At 45.3% G+C, this 13,329-nt stretch overlaps 1 protein-coding gene across 1 annotated transcript in view; it reads left to right on the top strand.

The window, feature by feature from the left end:
• The window catches only part of LOC147015425 (uncharacterized), an 80,361-nt gene that overhangs the window by 17,713 nt on the left and 49,319 nt on the right, over positions 1-13,329 (top strand). Inside the window, exons 2-4 of the mRNA XM_085850163.1 lie at positions 3,376-5,078; positions 8,744-9,160; positions 9,283-9,454. Coding sequence (XP_085706289.1) covers positions 3,396-5,078; positions 8,744-9,160; positions 9,283-9,454 — 2,272 coding nt within the window. The 5' untranslated portion in view covers positions 3,376-3,395. The remainder of the gene's footprint in view (positions 1-3,375; positions 5,079-8,743; positions 9,161-9,282; positions 9,455-13,329) is intronic.

The following is a 13,329-nucleotide window of genomic DNA, read 5'->3' as shown; positions in this document are numbered from 1 at the left end:
AAAAACATAAATAGAAGTGGTCTCAGCTCCTGGACTATATTTTCATAATTAAGAACCAAAATGGATTCTGTCACCTCTTCCACATGAGCCAATGCATTATTAATCTGAACCAAAAAGCATTGGGGGCCGAGCTTGGTACTTTAAGGTACACCACCCATATGGATCTTACTGTCTGACAGGGTACCCTTGTATCATACAATCTGACTTATTGGTTCAAGAAACTACAGATCCAAGGAATTGGAGCCGAACCAACATTTAAATGTATGAATTTATTCACGACTACATTATTATCAATCAAATCGAAAGCTTTAGAGAAATTAGTTACAATCACCGAACTGTGACTTAATGGTTTGTCATCGTGCTCTTACAAATAATTGTTCATAAGTTGAATGAGGTAATGACATGTTGAGTAGCCAGACATGGTCCCATACCTTCAAGTTTATTTTGACAATCTCATCTGTAATTCAAGGATTTTCGAACATCCAGCCTTGTTGCCGCATTCAATTTGCCAGAATAAACCGACCTTCCTTTATTTCTGGGTTAATTTCCAGCGACGAAGATCATGAAATACAGGGAAATATGAATTGACGAAAACATGTTCTGAATGTTTGTTATAATCAGTGCTTGATACAGAGCTCTGACTGTAATTGTAACTCAAGCAAAGTCAATGACTCGCCATTACAAATCCCCGTGTTTCCCATTTAAAGCAAAGCTAAAAGATGGCAAAACATTCCACCAGAAATGATCCAATATCAAATTTTGAGTACGACATATTTTTTCCGTTTTGACCCCTGTGACCTTAAGTCCCCACCCCTTGGGGCTTGAACTTGGGGTCAAATCCAAAAAGAAGTTACATTTTTCATGCTTCCCCCAATGTTGATTGCATATACAAAGTTTCATTTTAATATGTTTTATGTGCCTGTAATTGTGTTTTGGTTTTTGGGCCAAAAATGATCACTGCTTTCGCACCTTCTTGCCAAGTGGTGATCAAAACTACCAAGTTTGGTGAATTTCTGCACGACTGCTTTGGAGGAGATGGCGTGAAACATGGACAGACAGACGTAAACAAATTACAATGTACCCCTGTTTTTTACCCTCGCCATAGTTGAGGGTATTGCATTTGGGGCCGTTTGTTTGTTTGTTAATTGCCGGAATCCTTCGGATTTCGGCAATTATTTTGGTCGGTTGTGTGTGTCATTCTGTGTGTCTGTCTGTTTGTGTGTTTGTTTACCCTGTAGCAGCCACACCGTTTCAGCGATCATGACCAAACTGGGTACAGACATCGGACATAGTCCAACTTCGACACGTCGTTTTTGGTGAATCTAGGTCAAAGGTCACGGTCAAGGTCACCGAAAAACAAAAATTCTTATTTTCGCAATAACGTCCGCTAAAATGGTCGTATCGACTTCAAACCAAATCCAAAATGTGCATCTTCCAATACTGCATCCAACCATATGTCTCATTGGGGTGTCACACCAACACCCTTCTTAGCCGTCGGGGGTCGAATGTCAGGGGGGTCGAGTCAAAACTTTCAAATTGCGATAAAAACGCCATTTCAAGTCCGATTGACTTATAAGTTATGATCATGACCAAACTGAGTGCTATAACTCATTAAACAGTAGCACTATCGACTTATAAGAACCTAATTGATTTCCAGGTTTTTGTTTTTTCAGAGATCATGCAGATATGACAAAGTTATTCCGGCAATTCCTTGCTCAATGAGCAATTTCATTTGTTATCTTGCCAAAACAAAGTTTTTGCAAGATATGTTAGTCAGCTTTTTTTTTTTGTTTGTTTTTTATTGTCTGTAATCACGTATAAAAAATTCTGCAGAGCACCGTTATCATTGGAAATTTTTGTAACTTCGCATATCAGAGGCCTATAGAGGTCCCTTTCAGCGCATAAAATTTTGAAGGTGAAGGTCAAGGTCACTTTGTCGCAAATCAGGGGAGTCGACGAAACCCTTATTTTTTGAGTAATTTTGATCGGATCATCTTCAAATTTCATGGGAATATAGTTCATGGTCTGGCGCTCAGCTGATTAATTTTTGGTGGCGATTGGCCTTGACCTTCATGGTTAGCGCCTAAGGTCAAATATATTTGACCCCAACGTCAAATTTTCAAGTTTTAGGAACCATATCGTGTAGTACCTCAAATTGAACACCTCGATGAGTGCTTTCTGGATATGTCAAGCTTGAGACATTATGACATCATTTGGTGACGTTATGAGGCAAACACATATTTTTCATGGTTACTCTGTAGAACGATTCTCATCGGAATCTCTCGTGGGCAGATATTCCTCAAGGAGTCGCTCCTGGTGGATAGCAGCTCTGTTCACCTCAGTGTGACCTTAAATAAGTCACACGTGGTCACCTTTTGGCAAGATACGGGTCACCCTGCGGGTGACATTGGTTTATTTGTTTGTCTGTTTGTCCGCCCAGAACTTTCATGTTTTCCTCCGCAACCACTTGTTGGATTGAGACAAAATTTTCACCATTGGTGCGACTACTCATGTAAAATGTTTTAATGATAATTATGACATCATAGGTCACATGGTGTGGCAGCCATGTTGGAAAAACTTTGGACCTCTATCTTTGAAACCGCACCAAGGAAAATAAATGAAACTTGACACACTGCAAGTACTCCTCATGGGGAATGTGTGATTTTTTTATGACGTCATAGGGGCCCTCGTTATGACGTCATGATTACATTTGTAGAACACCACATCCGATCAGTATGAAAAAATTTTCAGGGTCATCGAGGGATAAAATGGTACACATAAAAAAAAAATAATGACATCATCGGTCACATGATTCGGCAGACATATTGTTTAAATTTTTTAAAACCTTCAAAAATCTTCTCTGAAGTGGCTCAACAAATCGAGGCGAAACTTTACATGTATGACCGCCTGGCCATGAAGAACAAAAGGTTCACACACATGATATGATGTGGGTCACACGGGTTGGCAGCCATATTGGATTTACCCTAAAACCAAAAAAAATACACCATTCAAGAGAAGTCCTGCCTACGGTCTGCAATCTCTGATTGCTCTTTTCTTGTTTTTTGGTGTTGTGTTTTTTTGAAAAAGTGTGGGGATAAGCATGCACCACTTTAAAATATACAGTACATTGTAAAGCTTGCTTGCCATTGTACACTGTCTGTAAATGATAAATGTTTATGACTTCCTACCATTCATTGTACATTGTCTTCAAACAACACAAAGCCACAGGCAATGCTCCAAAACTGCCATTGTTTGTGCATATTTTCTTGACATTATGAAAGCTGCAAGTTTTCAGTTAAGCTTGTGATGACTAATAACTTGTCTAATGGCGAAGATCAAAATGTAACTCTATAAATCTTCTTTTTCCCTCCACAGTTCTGCATGGACGGTTAAACATGGTTGTGCCAGGCAAAGATGCCCAGGCAGATGACCCAGCAGCTGAAAGGAATTGCAAACGAATGTTATCACAGGATGGCAACAATGAAGCAAGAAGAGATGGTGAGGATAAGCCAGACAGCAAAGAAGTCGCAAAGGCAGAAAGGAATGAAAGGGTTGTAAGTGAAAAGGGTAGTTTGATGGGGAATAAACCACGATTTGAGGAGGCAAATGTTGAAGGCAATGAAGTGTTGGAGGATGAGTGCAACAAGGCGGAAAAGTATGAGGTTGAAAATGTGCTCAACGAGGCGGAGGATATATGTGACGAGGGTGGAGATGATGTGAGTGACGAGGTCAGGGAGGATGTGAGCACTGAGTCCGGGGAGGATGAGAGCGACGAGGCCGTTGAGGATGTGAGCGACGAGGCAGTGGAGGATGTGAGCGACGAGGCCTTGGAGGATGTGAGTGAAGAGGCCTTGGAGGATTTGAGCGATGAGGCCTTGGAGGATGTGAGCGATGAGGCCTTGGAGGATGTGAGCGATGAGGCCTTGGAGGATGTGAGCGATGAGGCCTTAGATGATGTGAGCGACGAGGCCTTGGATGATGTGAGCGACGAGGCCAGTGAGGATGTGGGCGAGGCCGGTGAGGATGTGAGCGACGAGGCTGGCGAGGATGTGAGCGGCGAGGATGTGAGCGCCGAGTCCGGCGAGGATGTGAGCGCCAAGTCCGGCGAGGATGTGAGCGCCAAGTCCGGCGAGGATGTGAGCGCCAAGTCCGGCGAGGATGTGAGCGCCGAGTCCGGCGAGGATGTGAGCGCCGAGTCTGGAGAGGATGTGAGCGCCGAGTCCGGCGAGGATGTGAGCGCCGATTCCGGCGAGGATGTCAGCGACGAAGCCGTAAAAGACGTCAGCGGGGAGACTAGGGAGGATTGGAGCAATGAGGCAAGGGTGGATGTGAACGACGAGGCCTGGAAAGACCTGCCTGACACATTTCAAGAGAACACAATTGATAAAGAAAATCAATTATTTACAAAGAGAAAGACAGAGACTAGAAAATGTGCAAGGAGTCAGTGGAAGAATTTCAGAAAGGCACAGAGGAACCAACAAAGAGGTAAACTCACAAAAGAATTGCAGTGGTGTGAGCAGAATGTTGAAGTAGAACCTCCAGAAAGAGAAGTGGAAGAAGATGCAGAATATGGCAAAGGCTGTAACTTCTCAAGAGATGTGGAAGGAGAATTTGGTAGACTCGCAATAAACAAAGTGAATATTCGAGCCCCAATTCGACGTTCTCATTCTCCGCCTTGCACACACAATTCTTCACTTCCCTCTGGTTCCCAATCCTTCCCAGTTAGCAAGCGGCCAAGATTGGATTCACATCCTATTCCTGGACTCATTAATGGAGCAACATGTACTCAATGGAGAAATGATAAAAATGTGGACACCACGAGAGACTGGGAGGAAGGTGTGGAATGTGGAAAGGCCAGAGAGGCTGCAACACGAGAGGGTGTTGAAATTTGTGGTAGAGATAATGATGACGAAGAGAGAGATGATGATGATGAAGAGAGAGATAATGATGACGAAGTGAGAGAAAAAGCTGAGAAATTTGAGGAAGGTGAGCTGTCTTTAGAAATGAGTTGTGAGGGTGATGATTGGATGGAGCTGACAGTGGTAAAGGGAGGAGAACAAAGAGAAAGTTGCCCAAAGGTAAGATGCTCCCCCATTTATTTGGCCTCTCCTATTGCTGTAATGTGTTTATTTGAATTTACTTGTGTTACCTCCCTTAAATTCTATTATTTTTCCAACTCCTCCATAATCATTGCACCTTCGAGTTCATCTAATTTCATCCCTCCATACCCCTTTGGTCTACTCTTTCCTGAGTTTCTGCCATTCCTGCTTCCCTGTAATATAATGTCTCCTGTTCTTCCTCTTCTCCAATTGGTTCATCTGATCATATTCTTGTGAGAGTCAACATCTCTCTGCTCGACTCGGACAGCTGCCTCAGTACCGGCGAGTTTGGCAGTTCACTCAGTCAGACTGGCTAGGGCTGCAAGCCACTATTTCACTTCAGGACTGGTCTCCCATATTTGCCGCCCCTGATGTCAACTCGTCCTTCATATTTTTTAACAGAAACCTGCTCTCTCTTCTGCACAGATCCATCCCATATCGTCTTCATTTGTCTTACCATGCCTCCTGAAGGATGGTACACTGAATCCTGTGGTGACGCAGTTGCCCTGAAACAACTGGCCTTCTCCTCCATGAAGGCACATCTGACCGAAGGCAACCTCAGGTCATATCACAAAGCCCAGAACAAGTTTGTCCACTTTCAGGAGAGCCAGAAAACATCTATATGTTTCTGGTTTTTAGGACATGTGTGCAGATGCCGTCAAGTTTAGATCTCTTCGACCCCAAATGACCCCATTCCCAAGAACTCCCTTTTTTCAGGTTATTGTGACTCCCCCTCTCCTTCATTTCTTTTTGGTTGTTTGTTTTCGGTTGGTTTGTTCCTTTTCTATTTCACAAGCAAATACCACCTGTCGCTTTGCTGATGGGATTACGAAAGGGAAGGGAGGAGAAAAAGAGGGGAGAAGATGGGAAAGAGAGATGGGGAGAGGGAAGAGGTGGAGGGGAAATAAGAAAGGAGGGTTGGGGGAAGGGAAGACAGTGTGAGGTGAGAGGAAGGGAAGGCAGACGTGCGGTGGAGCATTAATTACGATTCATACTGTTTAATCAGAATTATTCTGCATAGAATAACAGTGAAGGTGGAAACAAAATCATGTCTGCAATCTATTTTCTACCGGTCATACTGTTACGAATCTGGCAGCCATTTGCACACAAACAGACAGCAGTCCCCACAGTTCAGTTATTTCGATAAGTATGTGTTTATAGTCAGGGTCCCGTCCTTCTGTCTAATGGGTTAATTTCATGTGTGCACTGCGGGTTTCCTTATAGTCTGGTTTTTTACACTAAATCTCCCCTTCGCTCCATCATCGCCATTACGCACGTGCTCGGGGCCATGGGCATAGGCGGGGTGAGGTCGACTCCGCCCAGCGAGATGGGTGTGCCTCGCAACCAGTGAGGGATAGGAGTACCTCAGAAGCCCCCGACCAATCCTGAGACGAGTTACCTTAGGGCGGCTCCACCGAGCCAGATGGGATGTTCGCCCCCGTCCAATCAGGAGGCGAGTGGCCGGAGAAGAAGGAGAGTAGAGTGGTCGTCAAGAAGAGAGTAGAGCAGTCATCGTGGCCATTGCTCTTGGTGTGTGTCATCGGAGTCATCATTGCGATTGCTCTTGGTTGTGAGAGTCGTCGTCGGCGGTCGTGGTCTGCGGTCTTTTGTGGGGCTCCTCTTGGTGGTGGTTGTCGAGCAGCCAGGATCGTGGGCTCGGTGGATTCCGGGACGTAGTTTCGAGTCCCACTGTGGTGGGTTGGAGTAGGTGTGATCGCACGAGGCAGAAAAGTACCCGGCCAGACCTTGACTCCCCAGCTGACCTATCCTCCTTGGCTGGAGGGTCCAATAAAGACCCGACGGGGTCCATTTCTTTTGGGTGTGTGTATCCTTTGCCTTTGCCCGGCTACGTGGCTGTACTGCTGATGTGCCCCCACACCAGAACACGAGTGCTCATTTTGCCGACCTCGGAAGAATGATAGGCTGAGTCAACCCCACCTGGTGTTAATTCAGTGGCCAACGAGGCTCTAACGCAGGACCCTAAGATCCCAAGCCAGCCACCCAAACGACTTAACCAACACCAGGCTTTTTCACCCGATAATTTGCCCTTGGTCAACTTCCATTTACTTTGATGTCAGCAAACACCACTGCATTGCATAAACAAGGTGCAAAATCTTATCCCCTTAACTACAGACTTATCAGCTTAATTCCAATCATCAACAAGGTCATGGAATCCATCATCGCAATCCATATCAAATCTTTTCTTTTCTCCAATGACCTGATCTCAGACCATCACTTTGGAACCAGACCTGGTCACTCTACCTTGAACATGCTGCTTCTGCTTTCCCACAATAGGTGGAGGCTCTCAATGTCAGACGAGATCAGGGCTGTCTCTCGAGACATATTTTGAGCATTCGGTACAGTCTGGGACCCTGCCTTGCTCTCCAAGCACGCTGCCTGTTGCATCCAAGGCCAAGTCCACAGATTTCTTATTGACTTCCTCTTCTGTGGTAGCCAACACGTGGCTCTCAACAGGATCCTCTCATCTCTCCCGGTCAATGCTGGAGTGCCCTCGGGCAGTGTTCTGGGCCCAGTACTTTTCTTTATTGTCAACAAAGATCTCTCTGACTCTGGAAAATCCTCTTTATCTCTGCTGATGACTCCACCCTCTGCATGACATCCCTCATCCTTTATAAAGGCAGAAAGGCAGGCAGCAAGCAGTCTCTTCCCTCTCTGCAGACCTTGATAGTCACAAGCTGGTCAAACACTTGAAATATGTCTTTCAATCCTAATAAATCTTACACTCTCACTGTGTATTTCTGAAATATTCTGAAATACATCTGGCGAATTCAGCCATGATCTGGCTTGGACAAACCACGTTTCAAAGTTAGCCTGCAAAGCCACTCACGGACTGGGCATCCTCTGCCATGCAAAATCCTTCCGAAATACACTGAACTCTTATCCACCTACAAGAACGTCATCCATGGCTTGATGGAGTCTTGCTATTCTCTCTGGGCTGGTCCCCCTGTCTCACACCTTGCTCAGCTTAATGCCATGGAAAATAAGGCCTTCCATATCATTGGAATCTCCCATGATGAAGCTGAGTATGTGGGCCTATCACTCTCACATTGCAGAGAGTGGTGGTCTTTGTCTTCCACTCCTTCTTTCTCGTCTTGTACCCTCTGATCTTTTCATGCTCTGTCCATCCCCTCCCCCAAGTTTCTGCAGGGTGAATGCACTCTGTCAGTAATCCCTTTCTGGTGAAGTTCCTGAAATTCAGAATCGCTGCTCACCTCCACTCATTCATTCCTCTTTTTCCCACCTGTTGAACAAAATTCCGCAGTCTCTTCAATCTTATTCTTCTCTCCAGGGCTTTAAGATAGTTGTTCACCACCATGTCAAATCAGCCCTTTTTTCCAAGTTTCCATTTTTTTTTCCTTCTTTTTGGGTTTGGGGCTGTATCCATCTTGTTGACGTCCCCTATCCCCCCTCCTTCTCCATATTCATTATTTCTTCAATCTCCCTCTATTTTGTCCCTCATCCGTGCTGCTAGATCACCTCATGACATAAGCTTGGACTGTCTCACCTCGTGCAAACCTGTATCCATCCTCGACCTTGTATAAAAAAAGCAAACATTTTCCTTATTTAAAAATTTTTTTTTTTAAACCTTTCTTTTTTTATACCTTTTTACCCCATCTTCCTAGGTTGACGTCACTTCTATCCCATCCTACTGCCCTCACTGTCACTCGGCAACACTGAATAATTTGGGTTGCATGAGCTGTGGGGTCAAAATTCAACAACACCCTGTTCGTCTGCGCCCACAGTCCAAGCATTCCCTCACTCAACATCCTCACCACCCCCATTCTGAACCCCGACTTCAAACCTCATCTCCATCCACCCCTTTACTTCGTCAACGTCTCTCAGCGCCCCTACTTACAACATCCCGTTTCCCTGCTCTGCATCAACGCCTGATTGGCCCTTCAAACGTTCACGAAAGCATTCATGGAGCAGCATGTAGTGGGGGAGCTGCTAAATGGGCTAATGTTGGGATAAGCACAGGCCGATTGCCTTCACCAGCATTTCTACTTTCTAAGCAGGCCCGCCACGTACATGGAATGTCTGTAAGTATTATGATCTTCTCATGTGAAATTCCACAATTTAAGTGCCATCCCTACATTTTTATTTCAACCCTTAAACATGACATTCATACTCTTAACATATATGTCCTTCTTCCCCTTCTCAGCGTGTTTCTTCTCCTGGTTGGGTTCGGAACATGGTGTCTCCACCCTCTTACAAGGGCCACGGTGCTCCAAGGCCTATTTCTTTCACATCAATGTATACAGATCGGCCTTCTCAGAATGGACCTCGCACAAAAACTCCATTGGCTACCTTACCTCCCAAGAATGAAGAACCAAGTAAGTCATTCGTAAGCTAGATATTGAGCTATAGAGAATTAAAAACATACAGTACCTGCAAAGGAGGCATTCCCTCATGCATTGAAGAGTGTGAGGCACAATTAGGAAGTCTTACAATCATTACTTTCAGGATCTGGGCCAAACTGCATGACCAATCCGAAACCATTTTGGTCTTTTGTTAGCTCCAATCACAAAAAGTTTCCAGTTACCAGTCTCCGCACAGCCAACAACGTACAACACACAGGCTGAAGGTTGTGGTCAAGTTTCTTTGAATTTTTGTGTGTTTTTTTTTCGGAGAAGGGAGCAAATAGATATTTTAGGGGGGTCAACCCCCCCCTCCCCGTAGACCCCTTTAATTAGCGCAGATTCTGATTTGAATTCAGGCTTCTTTAGGTCAGCGGAGGGTGGGGAAGCTATAAAGGAGGGAACGGATGAAGTAATTGGGATGAGTAAGGCCAGGCAGGAAAATAGAATTTCAGGAAGGGGAAGGTTAAATATATTCTATACCAATGCCAGAAGTTTAAATATTAAGATGGAAGAGCTTGAAGCCAAAGTAGATAGCGAGGAGTACGATGTTGTTGATACACTTTGGTCCATCACTAGTAATGAATGATGTGGTCAAGTTTCATCGAAATCAGGTGTATAGTTTCAGAGAAGAGAGCAAATGCCTATTTGGGAGGGGGGGGCTCAAAAACCCCCTATAGATCCCCATCATAAGCACAGATTTTGATGCGGTCGATACACTTTGGTACATTATGGGTGATGAAGGTTATGGTCAAGTTTAATCAAAATCGTTTGTGTAGTTTTGAGAAGAGAGTAAAACCTTTGGGGGGGGGGGGTCAAAACCCCCTTACACCCTCTCAATGAGCACAGATTTTGATGCGGTCAATAAAACATCGTTAGGCATCAGATATGAAGCTTGTGGGCAAGTTTCATCAAAATCCTGTGTTTGGTTCCAGCGCTAATGATTGAAGTGTTTACGAATGAACGAACGAACGAACTCACCCACTCACTCACCCACTCACTCACCCACTCACTCACCCACTCACTCACCCACTCACTCACCCACTCACTCACTCACTCACCTACGGACAATGCTCGATCGCAAAAGCTCACCGGACTAAAGTCCAGGTCAGCTAAAAACCTAATTTTACGCTCCTCCCGCCACCGGGAAGCAGAAGAAGAGCCTTGTCAAGCTCACTTCATACGCGGTCTGTCGCTGGCTCCGGTGGTTCAGAGAGCCACCATGTCGAGTTTGATTCATACGCGGTCTGTCGCTAGCTCCGGTGGTTCGTCAAGAGCTGCCATGTTGAGCTGGCTTCACATGTAGTCTGTTGCTGGTTCTTCCAGCTCTTCGCTCATGCTGAAGTCCAGAGCAGAAGCAGCCGAGGCCTCTGTCAGAGCTGCCACGGGATGCAAATCTGGCGAAGCTTGATTGCTACTCGAGCAGCAACAGATGCAGCAACGGAGTGATCTCGAGCAGCAACGGAGAGATCTCGAGCAGCAACAAATGCAGCAACAATTGAAATCTATGCAGCAGAAGATATATCTCAAACAAATAAAGCAGGAGGAAGAGGCTGCTGTGGAAAAAGCCTGTTTGGAAGTGGTCTGATGCTCTGTGTTGGGGTGGATTTGACAACATTTCAGCAGCTGTATTAGGCCTAAGTCACATTTGCCACGGCGGCCGTGGGGTCTACAAAATCTACGGCCACTAGCAATTATAGGGCGGCCGCAGTATTTCCACAGTCGCACAATGTAGCAGTCACATATGTTTTTATTTTTCGGGTAGCCGCATGGCGTATTTATAAATTGTGGAGACCGAAAACGTGGGGGTGCCGTATGGTCTTTGATTTGATGTCGCGCGGTGACCTTAGGGCGTTCCTGCGGCGGCCATATAATTTTCAAGGCAGACGCAAGGTGCCCGCAAGGCGACCGCAGGGGGGCCCTAAGACGAACGTGCGGCCAGACGGACGGTAACGAGTGGGTTCTTTTTTTTTTTTACCAGTTCTTTTGTTTCGGCTTGTCGAATTGCTACGGCGAACGTAGAAATGAAAAAAATTATAACTCAGCGCTATAATTCCACGGCGACCCCTACGGCCTGTAAAATATAGCCAAACGGCGTAGGGCCACCCTGAGGCCACCGCAGAAACTCTGCGGCCACTGCAAGTTTCTGTCAATTCAGAGGGCGTATGGCCGCCGTATCCTCGCCGTAGAGCAAATGTGACTTCGGCCTTACCTACACTTGCGGAGAAGGTGGGAATGCTCTTGTCCGGGGATGGCATATCTTCGCCACCAGCCATTCTATCTGAAGACAATCCTGAAGGTATTTCACCAGATACTCGGGTACAGCGTTCGAACCAGTGTTATTTCAGACAGATCCTCTTTCACCAAGTGTCAACGCTGCAGCACCAGCATCCATGGAGAACTCTTCTATCTATATATTACTAAAACTCTCATCTGGTATATATGTGTGTGTGTGTGTGTGTGTGTGTGTGTGTGTGTGTGTGTGTGTGTGTGTGTGTGTGTGTGTGTGTGTGTGTGTGTGTGTGTGTGTGTGTGTGTGTGTGTGTGTGTGTGTGTGTGTGTGTATGTGTGTGTGTACGCGAAGGAAGGATAAACAATATTGTATCGGGTCGCGGCAGGAAGAAGTTGGTTGTGGTACACCTCGGTGTGGAGGGAAAGTTTACTCAGAGGTTTTGAAAAATAGATACAGGATATTGGGTAAGAGGCTGAAAGCAAAGGGTTGTGAGGTCATGTTTGCTGGGATCCTCCCAAGATTAGGAAATAATATAGAAATTATGAGCAGAGCAATAGACGTCAACCAATGACTGGAAGAATGGTGTAGGGAGGAAGGATTTATATTTAGGAAGCAGTGGGAATCATTTGGGGACAAAGGGAGTGTTTCCAGAATGATAGCCATATATTAAATATAAAGGGGGCAGCAAGGTTTGCAGTAGGAATTCAGGCTTTTTTAGGTCAGCGGAGGGTGGGGAAGCTATAAAGGAGGGAACGGATGAAGTAATTGGGATGAGTAAGGCCAGGCAGGAAAATAGAATTTCAGGAAGGGAAAGGTTAAATATATTCTATACCAATACCAGAAGTTTAAATAATAAGATGGAAGAGCTTGAAGCCAAAGTAGATAGCGAGGGGTACGATATAGTTGCATTGAGTGAGACATGGTTTAAGGAGAGTAACTGGAAGACAGGATTAGAAGGCTACAAGATGTATCGGTGTGATAGGAAGGAGAGAATAGGAGGAGGAGGAGCAGCAATCTGGGTAAAGGCCAACATTGCATCAAGAGAAAGGGGTGACATTAAGGAAGGAATAAATGTTGAGGATTCTGTGTGGGTCGAGATGAGAGATTGTAAAAACAGTAAGATACTGGGAGGATGCTTTTATAGGGCTCTGTGTTGGAAGGAATAGGAGGAAGGAGGAGTACATGAAGAATTCAAAAAGGCATGTGGTAAGGGAGGAGTATTGATCATGGGGGATTTTAACTTGCCAGGGATAGATTGAGTCCAGGAACAGGGAAAGGGCAGAGTGGATGAGGATTTCCTAGTTTTATTTCAGGATTACTCTTTAACCCAGTTTGTTGATAATCCCACGAGGGGGAGTGGAGTATTCGACCTCCTTTTAAGTAACGATTTTAAGTAACCAAAAGACTGGCAGATGGAATTTGAGCAAGTGTAAGGTGTTGGGGATGGGAAAGAACAATGAAAATAGAGATTACAGGATGCAAGGGATAATTTTGGAGTATGTCACACAGGAAAAGGATCTGGGGGTGGTAATAGATACGGGAGGTAAGCAGGCAGCATAGTGCCAGGTAGCTTTAGGTAAAGCAAATAGGGTTTTAGGCTGTCTTAGGAGGGGGATAA

This window comes from Eptatretus burgeri, chromosome 12 (assembly GCF_056783735.1).
Source record: "Eptatretus burgeri isolate ZD-2024b chromosome 12, Ebu_testis_v1, whole genome shotgun sequence".
Taxonomy (NCBI): Eukaryota; Metazoa; Chordata; class Myxini; order Myxiniformes; family Myxinidae; genus Eptatretus; species Eptatretus burgeri.
This window is presented reverse-complemented; position numbering and strand designations above follow the sequence as displayed.